Source organism: Salmo salar, chromosome ssa12, assembly GCF_905237065.1.
Source record: "Salmo salar chromosome ssa12, Ssal_v3.1, whole genome shotgun sequence".
NCBI classification, from domain to species: domain Eukaryota; kingdom Metazoa; phylum Chordata; class Actinopteri; order Salmoniformes; family Salmonidae; genus Salmo; species Salmo salar.
The window spans coordinates 33554061-33575843 of NC_059453.1; the positions used below are offsets into that span (position 1 = coordinate 33554061).

Genomic DNA, 21783 nt, shown 5'->3' on the forward strand with positions numbered 1-21783 from the left:
TATTCTCGGGGTGATGGGTTTGCGCCAGACATAGTGTTTTCCTTGATGGCCAAAAAGCTCAATTATTTTCATCTGACCAGAATACCTTCTTCCATATATTTGGGGAATCTCCCACATACCTTTTTGAGAACACCAAACGTGTTTGCTTATTTTTTTCTTTAAGCAATGGCTTTTTTCTGCCCACTCTTCAGTAAAGCCCAGCTCTGTGGAGTTTACGGCTTAAAGTGGTCCTATGGACAGGTACTCCAATCTCCGCTGTGGAGCGTTGCAGCTCCTTCAGTGTTATCTTTGGTCTCTTTGTTGCCTCTCTGATTAATGCCCTCCTTGCCTGGTCCGTGAGTTTTGGTGGGTGGCCCTCTCTTGGCAGGTTTGTTGTGGTGCCATATTCTTTCCATTATTTAATAATGGATTTAATGGTGCTTTGTGGGATGTTCAAAGTTTCATCGATTTTTTTATAACCCAACCCTGATCTGTATTACTTGTGTCATGCACAAAGTAGATGTCCTAATTGACTTGCCAAAACTATAGTTTGTTAACAAGAAATTTGTGGAGTGGTTGAAAAACTAGTTTTAATGACTCCAACCTAAGTGTATGTACACTTCCAAATTCAACTGTATACTGAGATCATGTGACACTTAGATTGAACACAGGTGGACTTTATTTAACTAATTATGTGACTTCTGAAGGTAATTGATTTCACCAGATCTTATTTAGGGGCTTAATAGCAAAGGGGATTAATACATATGCACGCACCACTTCGCCGTGTTACATTTTTTTTTTAAACAATTAATGTTTTTAATTTCACTTCACCAATCTGGACTATTTTGTTTATGTCCATTACATGAAATCCAAATAAAAATAATTTTAAATGACAGGTTCTAATGCAACAGTGTGTGTCCCCGTGTCCGTGTATCTACACACCAGTGTGTGTCTCCGTGCATATCTGTATGGGAGTACTCTTCCGTGTACTGTAGGTGTGTGTGTCTCTTAGTTGTCAGGACCCATGTGGAAAAACAGCTCACACGGTCCCTGTGCACCTCTCTCTCTTTCGCCTGTCACCACCGCATTACGCCGCACGCGCACACACACACACACACACACAAACACACACACACACACATTGCATTGCTCTACTTCTCTCTCTCTTTACGCTCTTTACCTCTCACCCTGACCTACATAGGTAGCCATGGGAAGGCTCTGTGAGCGTCCCAAACGGCACCCTGTTTCCTCTATGGCCCTATGGGCCTTGGTCAAAAGCAGTGCACTATAAAGGAAATAGGGTGTCATCTGGGATGCAGCCTTTATCAATATGAGAGGAACACGTTGGTCACTGTATGCTAATGGAAATTTACACGCTGCGTTACCAGAGTAACAAGCCCGTGAGATTTTTATTTTATTTATTTATTTCACCTTTATTTAACCAGGTAGGCAAGTTGAGAACAAGTTCTCATTTACAATTGCGACCTGGCCAAGATAAAGCAAAGCAGTTTGACACATACAACAAGACAGAGTTACACATGGAGTAAAACAAACATACAGTCAATAATACAGTAGAAAAATAAGTATATATACAATGTGAGCAAATGAGGTGAGATAAGGGAGGTAAAGGCAAAAAAAGGCCATGGTGGCGAAGTACATACAATATAGCAAGTAAAACACTGGAATGGTAGATTTGCAGTGGAAGAAAGTGAAAGTAGAAATAGAAATAATGGGCTGCAAAGGAGCAAAGTAAATAAATAAATAAATACAGTAGGGGAAGAGGTAGTTGTTTGGGCTAAATTATAGATACAGTGAGGGGAAAAAAGTATTTGATCCCCTGCTGATTTTGTAACGTTTGCCCACTGAATGCAAATCAATTTCTAACATTTTTGACATGTGTTTTTCTGGATTTTTTTGTTGTTATTCTGTCTCTCACTGTTCAAATAAACCTACCATTAAAATTATAGACTGATCATTTCTTTGTCAGTGGGCAAATGTACAAAATCAGCAGGGGATCAAATACTTTTTTCCTTCACTGTGCCTGCTGGAGTGCGTGCTACAGGTGGGTGCTGCTGTGGTGACCAGCGAGCTGAGATAAGGGGGGACTTTACCTAGCAGGGTCTTGTAGATGACCTGGAGCCAGTGGATTTGGCGACGAGTATGAAGCGAGGGCCAGCCAACGAGAGCGTACGGGTCGCAGTGGTGGGTAGTATATGGGGCTTTGGTGACAAAACGGATGGCACTGTGATAGACTGCATCCAATTGATTGAGTAGGGTATTGGAGGCTATTTTGTAAATGACATCGCCAAAGTCGAGGATCGGTAGGATGGTCAGTTTTACGAGGGTATGTTTGGCAGCATGAGTGAAGGATACTTTGTTGCGAAATAGGAAGCCAATTCTAGATTTAACTTTGGATTGGAGATGTTTGATGTGAGTCTGGAAGGAGAGTTTACAGTCTAACCAGACACCTAGGGATGTGTAGTTGTCCACATATTCTAAGTCAGAACCGTCCAGAGTAGTAATGCTGAGCATGAATTTAGTTTTACTTGTATTTAATAGCAGTTGGAGGCCAGGGAAGAAGAGTTGTATATGGCATTGAAGCTCGTCTGGAGGGTTGTTAACACAGTGTCCAAAGAAGGGCCAGAAGTATACAGAATGGTGTCGTCTGCGTAGAGGTGGATCAGAGACTCACCAGCAGCAAGAGCGACATCATTGATGTATACAGAGAAGAGAGTCGGCCCAAGAATTGAACCCTGTGGCACCACCATAGAGACTGACAGAGGTCCGGACAACAGGCCCTCCGTTTGACACACTGAACTCTATCAGAGAAGTAGTTGGTGAAGCATGCGAGGCATTCATTTGAGAAACAAAGACTATTGAGACTGCCGATGAGGATGTGGTGATTGACAGAGTCGAAAGCCTTGGCCAGGTCAATGAATATGGCTGCAGAGTATTGTTTCTTATCGATGGTGGTTAAGATATCGTTTAGGACCTTGAGCGTGGGATTCGAAATGGTCAGTAATCTGTTTGTTGGCTTGGCTTTCAAAGACCTTAGAAAGGCAGGGTAGGATAGATATAGGTCTGTAGCAGTTTGAGTCAAGAGTGTCCCCCCCTTTGAAGAGGGGGATGACCGCAGCTGCTTTCCAATCTTTGGGAATCTCAGATGACACGAAAGAGAGTTTGAACAGGCTAGTAATAGGGGTTGCAACAATTTCGGCAGATCATTTTAGAAAGGGTCCAGATTGTCTAGCCCGGCTGATTTGTAGGGGTCCAGATTTTGCAGCTCTTTCAGAACTTCAGCTGACTGGATTTGGGAGAACATTTTACATTTTTTGTCATTTAGCAGACGCTCTTATCCAGAGCGACTTACAGTAGTGAATGCATACATTTCTCTATTTTTTATTTTTTTGTACTGGCCCCCCATGGGAATCGAACCCACAACCCTGGCGTTGCACACACCATGCTGGCGTTGCAAACACCATGCTCTACCAACTGAGCCACAGGAGAAATGGGGAAGGCTTCGGTGAGTTGCTGTGGGGGGTGCAGTGCTGTGCTGTTGACCGGGGTAGGGGTAGCCAGGTGGAAGCATGGCCAGCCGTAGAAAAATGCTTATTGAAATTCACAATTATAGTGGATTTATCGGTGGTGACAGAGTTTCCTATCCTCAGTGCAGTGGGCAGCTGGGAGGATGTGCTCTTATTCTCCATGGACTTTACAGTGTCCCAGAACTTTTTTGAGTTTGTGTTGCAGGAAGCAAATTTCTGCTTGAAAAAAGCTAGCCTTGGCTTTTCTAACTGCCTGTGTATATTGGTTTCCAACTTCCCTGAAAGGTTGCATATCACGGGGGCTGTTCGATACTAATGCAGAACGCCACAGGATGTTTTTGTGCTGGTTAAGGGCAGTCAGGTCTGGAGAGAACCATGGGCTATATCTGTTCCTGGTTCTACATTTCTTGAATGGGGCATGCTTATTTAAGATGGTGAGAAAGACATTTTTTTTTAATGACCAGGCATCCTCTACTGACGGGATGAGGACAATATCCTTCCAGGATACCCGGGCCAGGTCGATTAGAAATGCCTGCTCGCTGAAGTGTTTTAGGGAGCGTTTGACAGTGATGAGTGGAGGTCGTTTGACCGCTGATCCATTACGGATGCAGGCAATGAGGCAGTGATCGCTGAGATCTTGGTTTAAAACAGCAGAGGTGTATTTAGAGGGCAAGTTGGTTAGGGTGATATCTATGAGGGTGCCCGTGTTTACGGCTTTGGGGTGGTACCTGGTAGGTTCATTGATAATTTGTGTGAGATTGAGGGCATCAAGCTTAGATTGTAGGATGGCTGGGGTGTTAAGCATGTCCCAGTTTAGGTCACCTAGCAGCACGAGCTCTGAAGATAGATGGGGGGCAATCAGTTCACATATGGTGTCCAGAGCCCAGCTGGGGTTAGAGGGTGGTCTATAGCAGGCGGGAACAGTGAGAGACTTGTTTTTAGAGAGGTGGATTTTTTAAAGTAGAAGTTCAAATTGTTTGGGTACAGACCTGGATAGTAGGACAGAACTCTGCAGGCTATCTCTGCAGTTGATTGCAACACCGCCCCTTTGGGCTTTCTATCTTGTCTGAAAATGTTGTAGTTAGGGATGGAGATTTCAGAGTTTTTGGTGGTCTTCCTAAGCCAGGATTCAGACACGGCTTGGACATCCGGGTTTGCAGAGTGTGCTAAAGCAGTGAATAAAACAAACTTAGGGAGGAGGCTTCTAATGTTAACATGCATGAAACCAAGGCTATTACGGTTACAGAAGTCATCAAAAGAGAGCACCTGGGGAATAGGAGTGGAGCTAGTCACTGCAGGGCCTGGATTCACCTCTACATCGCCAGATGAACAGAGAAGGAGTAGGATAAGGGTACGGCTAAAAGCTATAAGAACTGGTCGTCAAGGACGTCCGGAACAGAGAGTAAAAGGAGCAGGTTTCTGGGAGCGATAAAATAGCTTCAAGGTATAATGTACAGACAAAGGTATGGTTGGATGTGAATACAGTGGAGGTAAACCTAGGCATTGAGTGATGATGAGAGAGATATTGTCTCTAGAAACATCATTGAAACCAGGTGATGTCATCGCATGTGTGGGTGGTGGAACTGAAATGTTGGATAAGGTATAATGAGCAGGGCTAGAGGCTCTACAGTGAAATAAGCCAATAAACACTAACCAGAACAGCAATGGACAGGGCATATTGACATTAAGGAGATGCATGCTTAGCCGAGTGATCATAAGGGTCCAGTGAGTAGTGAGGTTGGTTGGGGTCATGGCGATTCAGACAGCTAGCCGGGCCATGGGTAGCAAGCTGGCAAGAAGACGGTCTGTTTTTAGCCACCTCGTGCGTTTCCGTCGGTAGATTAGTGGGGTTCCGTGTGGTAGAGGGGACCAATCCAATTGGCAAAATAGTTATAGTAATAGTGGCCCAAGAAAATTGTCCGATAGACCTATTCAGATAGAGAGGGGGAGGGTGAGATGGAGGGGAGGATAAATAGAGAGGCAGAGAGAGACTGGGAGAGTGTGAGAGACTGGGAGAGCGAGAGAAGCTGCTTTAGCGCTATCTTTGGATTGTCCTCTGGCTCCTTGTTTTGGCTTCAACTTCACTTCCTATTTTTAGGTTTTATGCAATTAGTGGTTGCGGTGACAGATGTTTTCAGATCAGAGCAATTCGTTTCTGTGTTCAACCCTCTGTGTTGACAGAGGAAGAAGTCGTGAGAGAAGAGAGAGAGAAACTGCCAAAGTACATTTTTGCACTTTGTCAGTGTGCACTAAACTCAGCCTGACCTCCCATTTTGCCTCGCTCCCCAAAGCCTTTAGCGATAGCAGCTAACGTTAGCCAAGACGGAGACCCTTCAACTGCTCTGCCATGCACTGAGTAGCAGTTGCCCTACAGATCTAGCTTATCTTGCCCATAACCTAACCCCAACCATTAGAAGCAAGTTGATGAGGGTGTAACTCAATATACTTTACAAGTGCAAGAAAATGCTTTATTCTCTTGTTAAGATCCAGTTTGATAAATCAACTGATAACAAAATGCCATTCTAACACCAAATAATTATAAACAGCAGGGCTAGAGCCAGCTTAAAAGCCTTCATAGCCAGTAGCTCTCCAGGAGCACGGTTGGCCATCCCTGATATACACTAACTTATGAGTAAATCGTGTGATGAATCAGCTATTCTCCTGAAAGCCCTACTGCCTATCCATTCAACAGTGTGACGCTGTTTGAATGAACACCATCAATCCAGGCATGCGGTCAGTATAGTAGCCTAACTAGTCAAATACATTCACTTCAAAACCTAGCAACAGACGAACAGCTTATGGCTTAATGTGCAGTACTCACCGTGATACACGTCACTTAAACGAATCCAGTAACACTGAGGTGGGCCAACATCACTTCAACCTGCTGTAATGTTGTTTCTGAGATCAGGCTGAGGTTGTGTTCTGTAGTGTTTAGTGGTTATCTTGTCTCTGTAGTTTCTATGTGCACAGGGCTATATTAAGAGCGGTAGTAGTGGTGGAAGCCTTGAGTAGCTATGAACGATCCAGAACTGTCATGTAGTATTAGGCCTGCCGGGAGACATCCACCGCAGCTCAGATGTACACAACCGCGCGCACACACACACACACACACACACACACACACACACACACACACACACACACACACACACACACACACACACACACAGTACGTTACATTGAGTGATCTGGCCATAGGCCTCTATGGAGTGTGTGAAATGAAAGAAAACAACATGAGAAAGTGGAGCGACAGGTCATCAGAGTGTGTGTCCCTATCACATTCATTCATTATGATGCCAAACCAGAGAAGAGACTGACTGGGACACACACTTGCAATCACTCATTTACACAGATACAGACTGCATTCACACAAACACACTCAGTCAGTCTCAAACAGACAGAGACCGACACACACACACACACACACACACACACACACACACACACACACACACACTTAAATCAAATTAGTATTCTCACAGAAAACCCTACACACACTTCGCCACGCAGTGCTGTGCATGGAGTTGAAGGTCACCATTGTGTCATTGTGACAGGCGACAGGCAAGGACAGCGGTGTCACATTGGTGCTCGCTGCAGTATGGCCTGATACCTATACCTTTCTGTCAGCATTACTTCGTTATTCTCTCTCTCTCTCTCTCTCTCTCTCTCTCTCTCTCTATCTCTATCTCTATCTCTGCCTCTCTCTCTCTATCTCTGTTATTCTCGCTCTCTCTGCCTCTCTCTCTGTCTCGCTCTCTCTCTTTCTATCTCTGCCTCTTCTCTCTCTCTCTCTCTCTCTGTGTCTCGCTCTCTCGTTATATATATATATACTGTCATGATCAGATGATGCTGTGAGGATATCACATTCTTTGTTGAACTGCGATCCTTGGAGAACGTGCCAGAGCTCTGAGACGTGTGAGTGTGTGTGTTGAGGTAAGGTGATTCTTTGTGTAATGCAAGTGAAGCGCTAGTTGCCATTATGTGGAGATGTCACCTTCCTTAAAAGGTTGTTGGTTTGCGCCCAGGTCTGGAAGATGGACCAAATGCTACTGTGTTACACTTTATCTTAAATATAACACTGCTGAATACCTAACATGAGGTAAAAACAAAGGATTTTAAGTGTTCACATAAAATATATCATGATACTCAACAGGTTTTGAGTTTATTCCTGTTTTAATTGCAAACAGAATGGAACAAAAAGTAAAGAGTAGTAGCAACATTTTTACAGTAACCTAGCATTGCCATAGTTCCCATCAATGGACCTTTACGTCATAGAGTACATAGGTATTTGAGTGAGTAAATAGCTAAGAGTTAGCTACTGAGTAAATAGCTAAGAGTTAGCTACTGAGTAAATAGCTAAGAGTTAGCTACTGAGTAAATAGCTAAGAGTTAGCTACTGAGTAAATAGCAGAATGCCATTGAAGGTACTGAAGTTGTAGCCGTTGTCCTCATCGTAGATCCATGAGTTGGACTGAGGGGCATGTAGACCTGGTCTCCTACCTCAAGCGTCAACACAAGCCCATTAGATCCATTATCTGCAAGGTCACCAGATGCAATACGCTCCCTGTTCTTATACAGGAAAACGTACCCCGGGTTGGCTCCAAATGCATTGCAATAGAAGGTGAGGTGGTAGAGTCCTCTCATTGGTGCTGTGAAGATACCTAGGGAAAATGAGGAGCTTTTAGATATCACGTCTACATAAAACATTTACAGTATATTAAAGTATATTATGGTTTAGTGCATCACATTACCTCAGGTGGGTTTATAGAGGTCGCCAACGTTTGTGAAGAACTTTTTGTAGACCAAGGTAGTTTCAGTGTTGAAAGGTCCTACAGTATGTTCCCTGCCTTGATTCCCAGTGCTGCAGAGAAGGCCACCATAGAAGGCCACCATCTGTTTGTGAATGATATGAGAGTAGTTTTTCCTGACCGTGTGATCTGAGGGTCATATGTTTTTTTCCTAAATCTGCACTTCAGCACTATTGGTGATTTTAAATGCTTTTATTGGTGACTGTTTTGAGTAAATCTGAATATATTGTCAAAGCTAGTGTAGGTATTCTCTAGTAGTTGAACCTTTATGTCATGTTTTATCTATGCATGACAAGTTTTACGGCCGCATTATACTTGAATGCTTTCCGTGAATAATGCTATTACATTTTCTCTTCAGCTCCTCCGCCTGGTTCTCACCGGCTTTCAGTCTGGCCTCCATCTCTCTCATCACAGTGTAGATGTCACGCTGGCAGGTTTGCTGGAACTGTGTTGAGGCTGCGACCTCATCTTTCGGGTTCCAGATTCCCATTCTCTGTAGCTATGGCATTGTCTCAGTAGCACAACAATGCTAGCTGCTGAGCTATAGTGGTCTTCGTTGTTAATCTGGACTCTTGAGTCGTTTGTTCTCCTGTGATTTCTGATCTCTAGTCCGTGGTTTTATAAGCACATATCCTTTTGTGCACGGATGGAATGTTCCCAGGAGGACTTTGTTCCAGTTCAACGTGGCTACCTTTCAGTCATGTTCAAGTGCTTAAGAAACGTCAACGGTTATGGATTGACGTGACCTGCTTCTTTTACCACTATTTCAGTTTGGGTAAATGTTTCACAAAACTATTGTCTCTCTTCACAGTACCGTATGAGTCATGTGTTTGGGTTTCAAATACTTCATCTGTGCCTGCTTGAGCTTTCCTTGCTTAATAAGCTAACAGAAACAGTCCCCAAATTGCACTCCAAGCACACTTAAGCAAACGCTCAAAATATTAGAAATGTTTTATTTAAGGATGTGATCCCAGGTCTGGTGTTTACCTCAAGGAGTATGTGAGCGCCTGTAAATCATTCTTTTCAAGATCCTTTCCTTCTCATTCAGGTCATGTTTTTTCCCCCAATCCTGTAACCCATGATGATAAATACATTTAAGAAGGACATAAAGCTATGAGCAACAGCAAATGTTTTTCCAGACCTCTAAAGTGCACTCTGCAGTACACCCGAGAATATGAATAAGAACATACACCTCAGAATAGGCTACATGTACAATGTAACAATGAATCAGCATAAAATGTATAAAACAGCATCACACGTCGCTGTTGGTTTGTGTACAGTAAATGCAGGATGGAAGCTGCCAGAGGCAGGGTTATTATGTGTGTCATTCTGTAAACACCACAGATGTACTAAACCGAGAAAGAGATTTTTTTATATATAAATAAAGAGTGTTAATCTTGTCCATTCATTTTTCTTTTCTTTTTTTGTCTTTTTTTTTTAATTTCTTTTTTTTTCTGTTGCATGTAGCTGGATCTGTCAAACAGATGGTGTGGAACTTATCCCCATTCAGGATACACTGGGCAAATAGCAGAATGCCAGTGAAGGTGCTGAGGTTGCGGTCATTTCCTACCCAGATCCATGAGTTGGCTTCAAGGCGCACCTAGACCTGATCTCCCTCCTCAAGCGTCAGTACAGCCCTGTTAGATCCATTATCTGAACCATCGCTAGATGTTATGGGATCTGCCGTGCCAACGACTCTCTCTCCTTTCGTGAACAGAAATACTATCTTGGCTCCATGTGTATGGCAATAGAAGGCGAAGTGGTGGAGTCCTCTCACTGGTTCCATGAACATACCTGTAGCGAAGGAGCTTAATAAATGGTTTATAAATATACCGATTTTGATCAATCATTACAATTATCAATAGTTTACTGATGGTATTGCTTAACACAGTTTAATTCGAATGAATTCACCATTTGAATTGGATTGGAATTGGACACACCCCACAGGAAAACATTTTGATGATATTTTAATAAAATGAAGTCAAATTAAGTTCAATGCAGTTAAATTAAACTCATGGCTAATGTACTCTACACATCACTGTACACATTTACATTTTTTTCATCAATTATAGGTGGTTACCAGTTATGTTACAGTAAATTAGGAATTAGGAAATCTATACAGTACATTGCCCAGGAAATATATGCATTCCCTGTTGCATTGGTAAAGGTATAGATCTACCGGGAAAAGAATAAGCTAAAACTTTCAAAAGTGAACTGTCGCTTTAACCTTTTTCAGTTATTGGCTTCAAATTTCTCCAGAAATGTTATTGTTTGTGCTTCACATTACCGGTTGTGGGGTTGTAGGCGTTGCCGATGTCGGTGATGACCTTCCCATAGACCAAAATAGTTTCAGTGTTGAACGGTCCTTTTGTTGCTTCCGGGAACTGTCCTCTGTCAGTGCAGCTGAGAATGCCACTCTTGGTCTTTCTGTGATGACAACGATTACACATTCTTAGATACATTATGATGTGGTCATAATGCATTACAAGACGCTTATAGTGAATCAGAGTCATTGGGCCTGTCCGAATACCAATGCTAGTTTTATAGTATGTGAACCTTCAGAAATGTAGGATGATTGAAATGCCAGGGTGTCATATTCAGCGTTTCATCTAGTATGACTTGACAGCACACTATTGAGGAAGAGAATATTCTTATCAGACCCACGTGTTTTTGTGCTGTCAATGTGCTGTTCCAAAATGAACGAATGGCGCAAACAGACGCGATTGTGCATTTAGATGGCGCCTTCTCAATATGGACGATCCTAGTATGTTGTTGCTTACTGCGTACATTCTTTACTGAACCGTATGTTCTAAATAGTATGTAGTATGGTTCGTACATGTAGTGCCCAGTGCCACATAAAAATGTATTCGTAAAACGTGATAAGGGCTCATACATCCTTTTGCACAAGTGATAATACGTTATAACTCTCTTTACCTTGATTCATTTTCCTGAATTCATCAACCTGGTTTCCTGTGTATCTCTGTCTGGTTTTCAGCTCCTCTTCCTGGACCCTACTGGTATTCAGTCTGGCCTCCATACTTTCCATTTTGTCTTGGTTTGGGTCAGCTCAACTATCTGCTCTACCAGCATCTCTTTCAGCATAGTGTGGAAGGCAGATGGTGTGATATCTTTGTCTAGCTGTTGCTTATTGACAACCACTCCACGTTCATGTTCACTGTCTGACTGACCCAGTGCCCCAGACAGGCAGTAGCACAACCATGTCAGCTGCAGAACTATAATGGTCTTCATTCTCAATATGGACGATTGAGTCGTTTTGTCTCCTGTGTAATTTCTGATCCCTGGCCCAGGGGTTTTCAGCATATATCCATCTAAAACGTTACATAAGATAGACCTGTTGTTGATGTACACTACTGGTCAAAAGGTTGGACTCATTCAAGGGTTTTTCTTTATTTTTACCATGTTCTACATTGTAGAATAATAGTGAAGACATCAAAACGATGAAATAACACTTATGGAATCATGTAGTAACCAAATAAGTGTTAAACAAATCAAAATATATTTTAAGATTCTTCAAATAGCCACCCTTTGCCTTGATGACAGCTTTGCACACTCTTGGCATTCTCTCAACCAACTTCATGAGGTAATCACTTGGAATGCATTTCAATTAACAGGTGTGCCTTGTTAAGTTCATTTGTGGAATGTCTTTCCTTCTTGATGTGTTTGAGCCAATCAGTTGTGTTGTGACAAGGTAGGGGTGGTATACAGAAGATGGCCATATTTGGTAAAAGACAAAGTCCATATTGTGGCAAGAACAGCTCAAATAAGCAAAGAGAAACAACAGTCCATCATTACTTTAAGACATGAATGTCAGTCAATATGGAACATTTCAAGAACTTTGGAAGTTTCTTCAAGTGCAGTCGCAAAAACCATCAAGCACTATGATGAAACAGGTCTCATGAGGACAGCCACAGGAATGGAAGACCCAGAGTTACCTCTGCTGCAGAGGATAAGTTCATTAGAATTACCAGACTCAGAAATTGCAGACCAAATAAATGCTTCACAGAGTAAAAGTAACAGACACATCTCAACATCAACTGTTCAGAGGAGACTGCGTGAATCAGGCCTTCATGGTCGAATTGCTGCAAAGAAACCACTACTAAAGAACACCAATCAGAAGAAGAGACTTGCTTGGGCCAAGAAACACAAGCAATGAACATTAGACCGGTGGAAATTTGGAGATTTTTGGTTCCAATCGCCGTGTCAATGTGAGACGCGGAGTGGGTGAATGGATGATCTCCGCATGTGTATTTCCCACCGTAAAGCATGGAGGTGTGGGTGTTATGGTATGGAGGTGCTTTTCTGGTGACACTGTCTGGGATTTATTTAGAATTCAAGGCACACTTAACCAGCATAGCTACCACAGCATTCTGCAGTGATACGCCATCCCATCTGGTTTGGGCTTAGTGGGACTATCATTTGTTTTTCAACAGGACAATAACCCAACACACCCCCAAGCTGTGTAAGGGCTATTTGAACAAGAAGGAGAGTGATGGAGTGCTGCATCAGATAACCTGGCCTCCACAATCCCCCGACCTCAACCAAATTGAGATGGTTTGGGATGAGTTGGCCTGCAGAGTGAAGGAAAAGTAGCCAACAAGTGCTCAGCATATGTGGGAGCTCCTCAAGACTGTTGGAAAAGCATTCCAGGTGAAGCTGGTTTTGAGAATGCCAAGAGTGTGCAAAGCTGCCATCAAGACAAAGGGTGGCTATTTGAAGAATCTCAAATATAAAATATATTTTGATTTGTTTCACACTTTTTTTGGTTACTACATGATTCCCTGTGTGTTATTTCATAGTTTTGATGTCTTCACTATTATTCTACAATTTAGAAAATTGTAAAAATAAAGAAAAACCCTTGAATGAGTAGGTGTTATAGAACTTTTGACCGGTAGTGTTGCTCATGGAGAAAGATTCATATACTCATGGAATCAATTTTGACCTGTTCAGTTTAGTTTGAGACGGAGTATGGCCTGGTAAGCCAAAAAGACAGGACGACCAAACAGAAAACAATCAAATATTGTATTTATTGTTAGGGAAACAGGTTAAGGTCTTGCTTGTGTGCTCGCGTATGTGTAAGAGAGGGATGACTGAGTTTGTTTGTGATTGCCAGCCAGTGTAGGAGTATGTGCTTGTATGTGTGCATGTGTGTGGATGGATGGGTGTTCGGGTGGACACACCAGCTCACTGTGGATGGATGGGTGTTCGGGTGGACACACCAGCTCACTGAAGCCCGAAGGTAAGTGGCTTGCGTGTCATGACTGCACAGTGCAGAGCCAGAGGTGCCTTTCAGGGCTCTCAAGGGGCAGGCGGAGGTCAGGTGTTACACAGAAAAAGTCACAGGGCAATGTGGAGAAGAACAGCTCTCACATACCACACCTACCATGTGATGGTGGGCGGAAAAGGTGTGTGTGTGTGTGATAGAGAGTGGAAGAAAGAGGAGAGTGTTTGTGGGTGCTTGTATGAATGTACAACAGAGACTGGAGTTAAACACCAACTACATTAGCAGCGTAACTCTGATCAGCTCATTAAAAGCTTAACATTGCTCATTCATAATCACTGCATATCATCATCTGTTATGCATATGCATACCTATTCATAAGAGTTTAACCTACATGATATACTTACTGTCATGGTGGGTTACTATTAAGGAGATCAAGTGCTTTTGTCAGGTGTATTAAGGCGTGACGGCCATCTTTACGATGAACTGTGTAGTGCCTCTTCAAGTAAGATCACACACAAATACACACTCTCCTTACACAAAGACACACTCTCCTTACACACATACAAAGACACACACACATACACACAAAGACACCCTCTCCTTATACTGTGCGTGAAAAACAAAGCACTGACCTCTTTCCCCACCTCATCTCCATGACATAATGGCCTATCTTTTATTGATGGCCTTCCTCCGGCAGTCCCTCGTGTTGATGTATTAATTGATGCACTCGTTTTATTGGACACGTCCTCTGAGAAGAAGTTCCCATTTGCTACACTTTCCAACATGACACAGTAAGACACTCGTGTTTTCCTTCTGATACTCAAGGCACCTCTTCAGCTTCATTTCTGCCGGTAGCCTTGTAGTTGTGCAGCTGCTTCTCCCCTAGCACTGTTGGGGCTTCAGGTATCTTGTTCTCTGCTTCTACTATATGTTCAATGAAAGTCTCTTTATATGCACATGCATGCATAATGTGTTCTTGCATGCGTGGGCATACTTACCCCAGCTGTTATTGCACAAGTAGAGCTACGCCACCCACCACTTCACAAAACAATAACATTGTCTCCCTCCATTTATTTAGCATCAGTGAATTCTCCCATGGACGTCACAACAGTACTTTACTTTGCATCAATGCATTTTCCCTCTACAACATAGCAGTACTTCTCTCCGGCAAAGCTGTCTCATGTCTTCATTAGAATGGATCCAATGATAAGCTAGGGGGATACAACAGCAGATGGTGAAACTGGTTGACAGGATGTGCCTGCTCTATCAGTAATGAACCAGGTTCCCTCTAGAAGAGGATGCTAATAAGAGATAGATTGACTGGTGGGGCGTGTGTGAAAGGCATGTGTCTCGGGCTCTCTTGGGTACTGTCAGTTAGCAATAGACATATCGTGCCGACAATGTGAAAGGTGTGTGTGTGTGTGTGTGTGTGTGTGTTACTGTAGCTGATGCAGAGTGTGGTGTGAGTAAAAGTTTAAAAAAAATGTGTGTGTGGCTGTCTCTTTGTCTGTAATGTGTATATACTTTGTCAGCATTTCACCTTCTGTGAACATGTACATTGTCTTATCTAATCCCATGTAACTCTTTTCATCCCTCTCTCTCTGTCTCTTTCTCTCTCTCTCTCTCTCTCTCTCTCTCTCTCTCTCTCTCTCTCTCTCTCTCTCTCTCTCTCTCTCTCTCTCTCTCTCTCTCTCTCTCTCTCTCTCTCTCTCCCCTCTCTCCCTCTCTCCCTCTCTCCCTCCCCAGATTATTGCATACCAGCCATATGGGCTATCAGTGGATTGGTGGGCATACGGAGTGCTGCTCTATGAAATGTTGGCAGGACAGGTGAGTGTGCCCCCCAGCTCTCTCTACTAGAGGTCGACCAATTATGGTTTTTCAACGCCGATACCGATTATTGGAAGACCCCAAAAAAAGCGATACCAATTAATCGGACGATTTTTCTTTTTTTATATATATATATATATATATATATATAGTAATAATGACAATTACAACAATACTGAATGAACACTTATTTTAACCTCTATGGGCCAGTTGAATCCTGTGGCGCGTTATTCAAATACCTTAGATATGATATTACTTCAATTTTTCAAAATATGACTATTTTACATCATTTTAAAGATAAGACTCTCGTTAATCTAACCACACTGTCCGATTTCAAAAAGGCTTTACAATGAAAGCAAAACATTAGATTATGTCAGCAGAGTACCGAGCCAGAAATAATCAGACACCCATTTTTCAAGCTAGCATATAATGTCACATAAACCCAAACCACAGCTAAATGTAGCACTAACCTTTGATGATCTTCATCAGATGACAACCCTAGGACATTATGTTATACAATACATGCATGTTTTGTTCAATCAAGTTCATATTTATATCAAAAACCAGCTTTTTACATTAGCATGTGACTAGCATGTGACTAGCATTCCCACCGAACACTGCCGGTGAATTTACTAAATTACTCACGATAAACGTTCACTAAAAGCATAACAATTATTTGAAGAATTATAGATACAGAACTCCTCTATGCACTCGATATGTCCGATTTTAAAATAGCTTTTCGGTGAAAGCACATTTTGCAATATTCTCAGTAGATAGCCCGGCATCACAGGGCTAGCTATTTAGACACCCAGCAGGTTTAGCACTCATCAAAGTCAGATTTACTATAAGAAAAATGTTATTACCTTTGTTGTCTTTGTCAGAATGCACTCCCAGGACTTCTACTTCAATAACAAATGTTGGTTTGGTCCAAAATAATCCATCGTTATATCCAAACAGCGGCGTTTTGTTCGTGCGTTCTAGACACTATCCTAAAGGCTAAATAAGGGTGACGAGCATGGCGCAATTCGTGACAAAAGATTTCTAAATATTCCATTACCGTACTTCGAAGCATGTCAACCGCTGTTTAAAATCAATTTTTATGCCATTTTTCTCATAAAAAAGCGATAATATTCCGACCGGGAATCTGCGTTTAGATAAACAGACAAAGGAAAAGAAAGCATTCGGTCGAAGCGGGCACGCGCCTAAGCCCATAGTACTCTGAGCGGCCACTTGCCAAAAGCGATAAAGTGTTTCAGCCAGAGCCTGCCTCGATATCGTTCAACGTTTTCCCGGGCTCTGAGACCCTATGGAAGACGTAGGAAGTGTCACGTTATTGCACAGATCCTGAGTCTTCAATAAAAAGAGCCAAGATGAAACACTACTTCTCAGACAGGCCACTTCCTGCTTGAAATCTTCTCAGGTTTTGGCCTGCCATAGGAGTTCTGTTATACTCACAGACACCATTCAAACAGTTTTAGAAACTTTAGGGTGTTTTTTTATCCAAAGCCAATAATTATATGCATATTCTAGTTACTGGGCAGGAGTAGTAACCAGATTAAATCGGGTACGTTTTTTATCCAGCCGTGTCAATACTGCCCCCTAGCCCTAACAGGTTAACTTAATATAATACATCAATAAAATCAATTTAGTCTCAAATAAATAATGAAACGTGTTCAATTTGGTTTAAATAATGCAAAAACAAAGTGTTGGAGAAGAAAGTAAAAGTGCAATATGTGCCATGTAAAAAAGCTGACATTTCAGTTCCTTGCTCAGAACATATGAAAGCTGGTGGTTCCTTTTAACATGAGTCTTCAATATTCCCAGGTAAGAAGTTTTAGGTTATAGTTATTATAGGACTATTTCTCTCTATACCATTTGTATTTCATATGCCTTTGACTATTGGATGTTCTAATAGGTACTTTAATATTGCCAGCCTAATCTCGGGAATTGATAGGCTTGAAGTCATAAACAGCGCAATGCTTGAAGCACAGCGAAGAGCTGCTGGCAAATGCAGGAAAGTGCTGTTTGATTGAATGCTTACGAGCCTGCTGCTGCCTACCACCGCTCAGTCAGACTGCTCTATCAAATCATAGAGCAGTCTGACTATAATATAATAAACACAGAAATAAGAGTCTTTGGTCATTAATATGGTCAAATCCGGAAACTATCATTTCGAAAACAAAACGTTTATTCTTTCAGTGAAATACGGAACCGTTACGTATTTTATCTAACGGGTGGCATCCCTAAGTCTAAATATTGCTGTTACATTGCACAACTTTCAGTGTTATGTCATAATTATGTAAAATTCTGGCAAATTAGTTCGCAACGAGCCAGGCGGCCCAAACTGTTGCATATACCCTGACTGTATGCAATGAACGCAAGAGAAGTGACACAGTTTCCCTAGTTAATATTGCCTGCTGACATGAATTTCTTTTAACTAAATATGCAGGTTTAAAAAAAATATACTTCTGTGTATTGATTTTAAGAAAGGCATTGATGTTTATGGTTAGGTACATTCGTGCAACGATTGTGCTTTTTTCGCAAATGTGCATTTGGTAAATAATCCCCCGTTTGGCAAAGTAGGCTGTGATTCGATGATAAATTAACAGGCACCGCATTGATTATATTCAATGCAGGACAAGCTAGTTAACCTAGTAATATCATCAACCATGTGTAGTTAACTAGTGATTATGTGAAGATTGTTTTTTGTAAGATAAGTTTAATGTTAGCTAGCAACATACCTTGGCGCCTTGCTGCACTCGCATAACAGGTGGTCAGGCTGCCACACAGTTTCCTCGTGGAATGCAATGTAATCGGCCATAATCGGCGTCCAAAAATGCCGATTACTGATTGTTATGAAAACTTTAAATCGGCCCTAATTAATTGGCCACACTGTATATGACATGAGTATAATTTATATGGAAATGTGAAGTGCACATTTGGATGAGTGTTTGGCTTACATGTATGATATCAAAGCGGTATTTACTATAATCCTCATGTCTCATCTTTCAAAATACAGAGTCCTCTTAATTTACAGCATATCCCTCAGTGAGACAACAAAACATTTGCTAAAGTTCCCCAACTACCTGGAAGGATGGGGGCAACTTCTTGTCTTGCGAGGTGCTCAAGTTCAGAATGGCTGTCAGTCAAAACCCATACAGCGCTGAGAAGTGCAGAGCCAGAGCTCTGACGTCATGTATAGCATGTTACTGTACAGCCACTGTGTTCCAATCTGCCATGTTCAACCCGTGTATGGGTATGAGTGTAAAGGCTTAACAGATGCTTTTCGGTTATGTCCATAACCGTCCCTACCATCAGTAAGGGCAACTCAAAAAGTTAGTCAGTTGACTGGCTAAGCGGCTACGCTATCGATTACTCTGAGTGAGCGTCCAAAATGGTACCCTATTCCCTATATAGTGTACTACTTTTGACCAGAGCCCTACTACCAGAGGAGGATGGGCTAATTGTAATAGCTGGAATGGTATTAATGGAACGGAGTCAAACGTGATATCCATGATGTGTTTGATACCATTCCATTAATTCCATTCCAGCCATTATAATGAGCAGATCCTCCTATAGCGCCTCCCACCAGCCTACACTGTACACTACATAGGGTATAGCCATATAGGGCGCCATTTGAGATGCGGCCAGTGCTAACTTCCTACTGCTGTGTTCAGTAAGGGTGATGGGTGTGTTTGCTCCCTGTGTGTTTGGGACACCAGTGGCCAGGAGCTTCATCCTGTCCCGTTCACTGGGCAGAAACAGATGGCGTGATGGATGAGCAGCAGCCCAGCCATCTACTGAGGGAAGGCCCTGGGGCCTTACAGTACACACTCAAAGGCCGAAAGTAGTTCATTTGGCTTATATGACCTTAGGATTGTAGGGGGGATGGGTCGACTGTGTGGGTGGTGTGTGTTTCCCTCTCAAGAGGGTGTTCAGTGCAGTGTACTGTGTATCTGATAAAGAGAGCAGAAAGCAGCCTAGGTATCTCTTGCCAAAGGGTTTAGTCTAGTGGAAAAATATTACATTCATGATGTCACAATGTGTACATTATGGTTAGTAATGATAGAGGTGGAGGGAGAAAATAGCTGGACCATCGAGTCCATTTCCCTCCCAGCTGGCAACTTTTGTATGGAACTTGTTTCTTTCACTCTCTATGGTCTAGACCTCTTTCGTTGATTTTTTTTATCTTCCGTTTCTTAAGCTTTTTGTATATTTTTTCTATTTTTTTTCCTCTATCTCTCTCTCTCTCGCTCTTGCGCAACAAGCCACTATAACAACCCTTATTCAGTTGTATTACTGGAGAGTAGAATATACACACATACAATGGCTTTGTGCAGGTGCTTTGGTACCGAAGTGTAAATGTTCATCAGCAAAGACAATTCTTCCATGTGTGTTTTTATGACAATGTTTGGAACTTTAGGCCATCGAAGGGTTAACCAGGCTAGTTCATGTTTATTCTGTTTATTCCGATAATGCCTCTGGCAACAACCTTTTGACTTAATTTTCCCCCCACAATACTCTGTTCACAATACTCTGCTTGGGAATCCCCTTGATACAAAAATTAAAACAGCAAGCTAGTGTCGGACACAATCACCACAGCACACAGTGTCAAATTGGTGTTTTTCAAAGAAAATGTTTCCCTTTTTCTGCCAAGCTGTTTTAAGCAGTCCTGTGAGGCCAGCTTTTCTGTCTGTTTGTGTAGCCAGCATTACATTTCTAATTGTCTTTGTTCTCCTAATATTCAATTAAAGCTGACTTTTTATACAGTTGACATCTGCATTACAGACTCTGCTGAGTTGCGGACTGGGCCCTGTTTAGAAATGACCCCTGAAAAATAGCTATGATATTAAGATACTAGATAGATTATCATGAATTTACTCGTTTGATTAAAGGTGAAGGTCAAAATTACTGATAAGTCATATTTGAGGTCATTACAGATGTACTACACATTCTGATGTGTCAACATTTACATAATATTGTCAACATATTTACAACATGTATATAGCATTCACAACATATTTACAACATGTATATAGCATTCACAACATATTTACAACATGTATATAGCATTCACAACATATTTACAACATGTATATAGCATTCACAACATATTTACAACATGTATATAGCATTTGCAAAGTATTTACAACGTGTATATAGCATTTGCAAAGTATTTACAACGTGCATAACATTTGCAAAGTATTTACAACATGTATGAAACATTTTCAAAATATTTACATGTATACAACATTCGCAACATATTTACAACATGCATATAACATTCTATGCACATAACGTTCTATATAACGTGTTGTTCCCCAGCCCCCGTTTGATGGTGAGGATGAGGACGAGCTCTTCCAGTCCATCATGGAGCACAACGTGTCGTACCCCAAGCAAATGTCCAAAGAGGCCGTGTCCATCTGCAAAGGGGTGAGTACGACCTTTGACCCAAAGAACCCTTTGAACCTCAGCCCCTCTCATAGAAATAGAATTACTAGAATGGAAATTCCCATTAAATTCAATGTCATTATATTTCTATGGCCCCTATGCCTTCACATCCTGCCCCACAACCATCACCCTTAAACCCATGGTCTTCCCCACTCCCCTTTGAAGCTAGTCTCTCACCCCTTCTCTCGTCCTCTGTCATCAATAACACTTAGTCCCATACCCACTGTGACCTAGGTCCAATTATTAACACTTCATGAAGTCAACCTTTTGAAGCCGTCTTTACAATAACCTTTATGAAGACACTACCCATTAGCATGTACAGTAGGAAGAGCATGAAGTGATATGTCGATAGACTCTATGTCGATAGATATGACTGACTTTGACATGTAACCTTTTAGACTGGAGGTTTTGTCATTGAAGGATCTATTACTGTAGTCTATAGGCACGGGGGTTACTACCTACATAGCTATGGGCATACTGTACTATAGGGGGGAAGTGGATTCAAAACAAGCGGGATTGGAGAAGCACAGTGAGGAGTTATGGATGTGTGTACCTCACCCCTATTCATCACCGATGTAGCGCCCACCTGTGTTATGGTGGGTGGCCGTCTGCGCTCTCTGAAGGTCCTTTAGATCAAATATTGTCTGTTACAGGTGCGTAGGTCTCAAAATAGGAGAACAAGGAGAGATGGAGACTTAAAAGCTTAAAGCTAATTTTTCCTTATTTTTGACAGTGTGTGGGTCTCCATCTCTCCTAGTACCCACCTGTGTGCATATATTGGACGGCAGCCATATTGTGCCAAAAACTAATTAAAGGCAGAGAAAGAGGGAGACACATAGGGAAAGGTGTGCGTGTGTGAGAGAAGAGAAGGCACTAATAACACGAGCAGGAGGAGAGATTCCAGTTCCGGGGCTGAGCTGTGTGATAACAC

The 21783-nt window shown here is 42.1% G+C and overlaps 1 protein-coding gene across 2 annotated transcripts in view; it reads left to right on the forward strand.

The window, feature by feature from the left end:
• The window catches only part of LOC106564882 (protein kinase C alpha type), a 266895-nt gene that overhangs the window by 189046 nt on the left and 56066 nt on the right, over positions 1-21783 (forward strand). For both annotated transcript variants that reach the window (XM_014131369.2, XM_014131371.2), the window contains 2 exons: positions 15321-15401; positions 20727-20834. In XM_014131369.2, coding sequence (XP_013986844.1) covers positions 15321-15401; positions 20727-20834 — 189 coding nt within the window. The remainder of the gene's footprint in view (positions 1-15320; positions 15402-20726; positions 20835-21783) is intronic.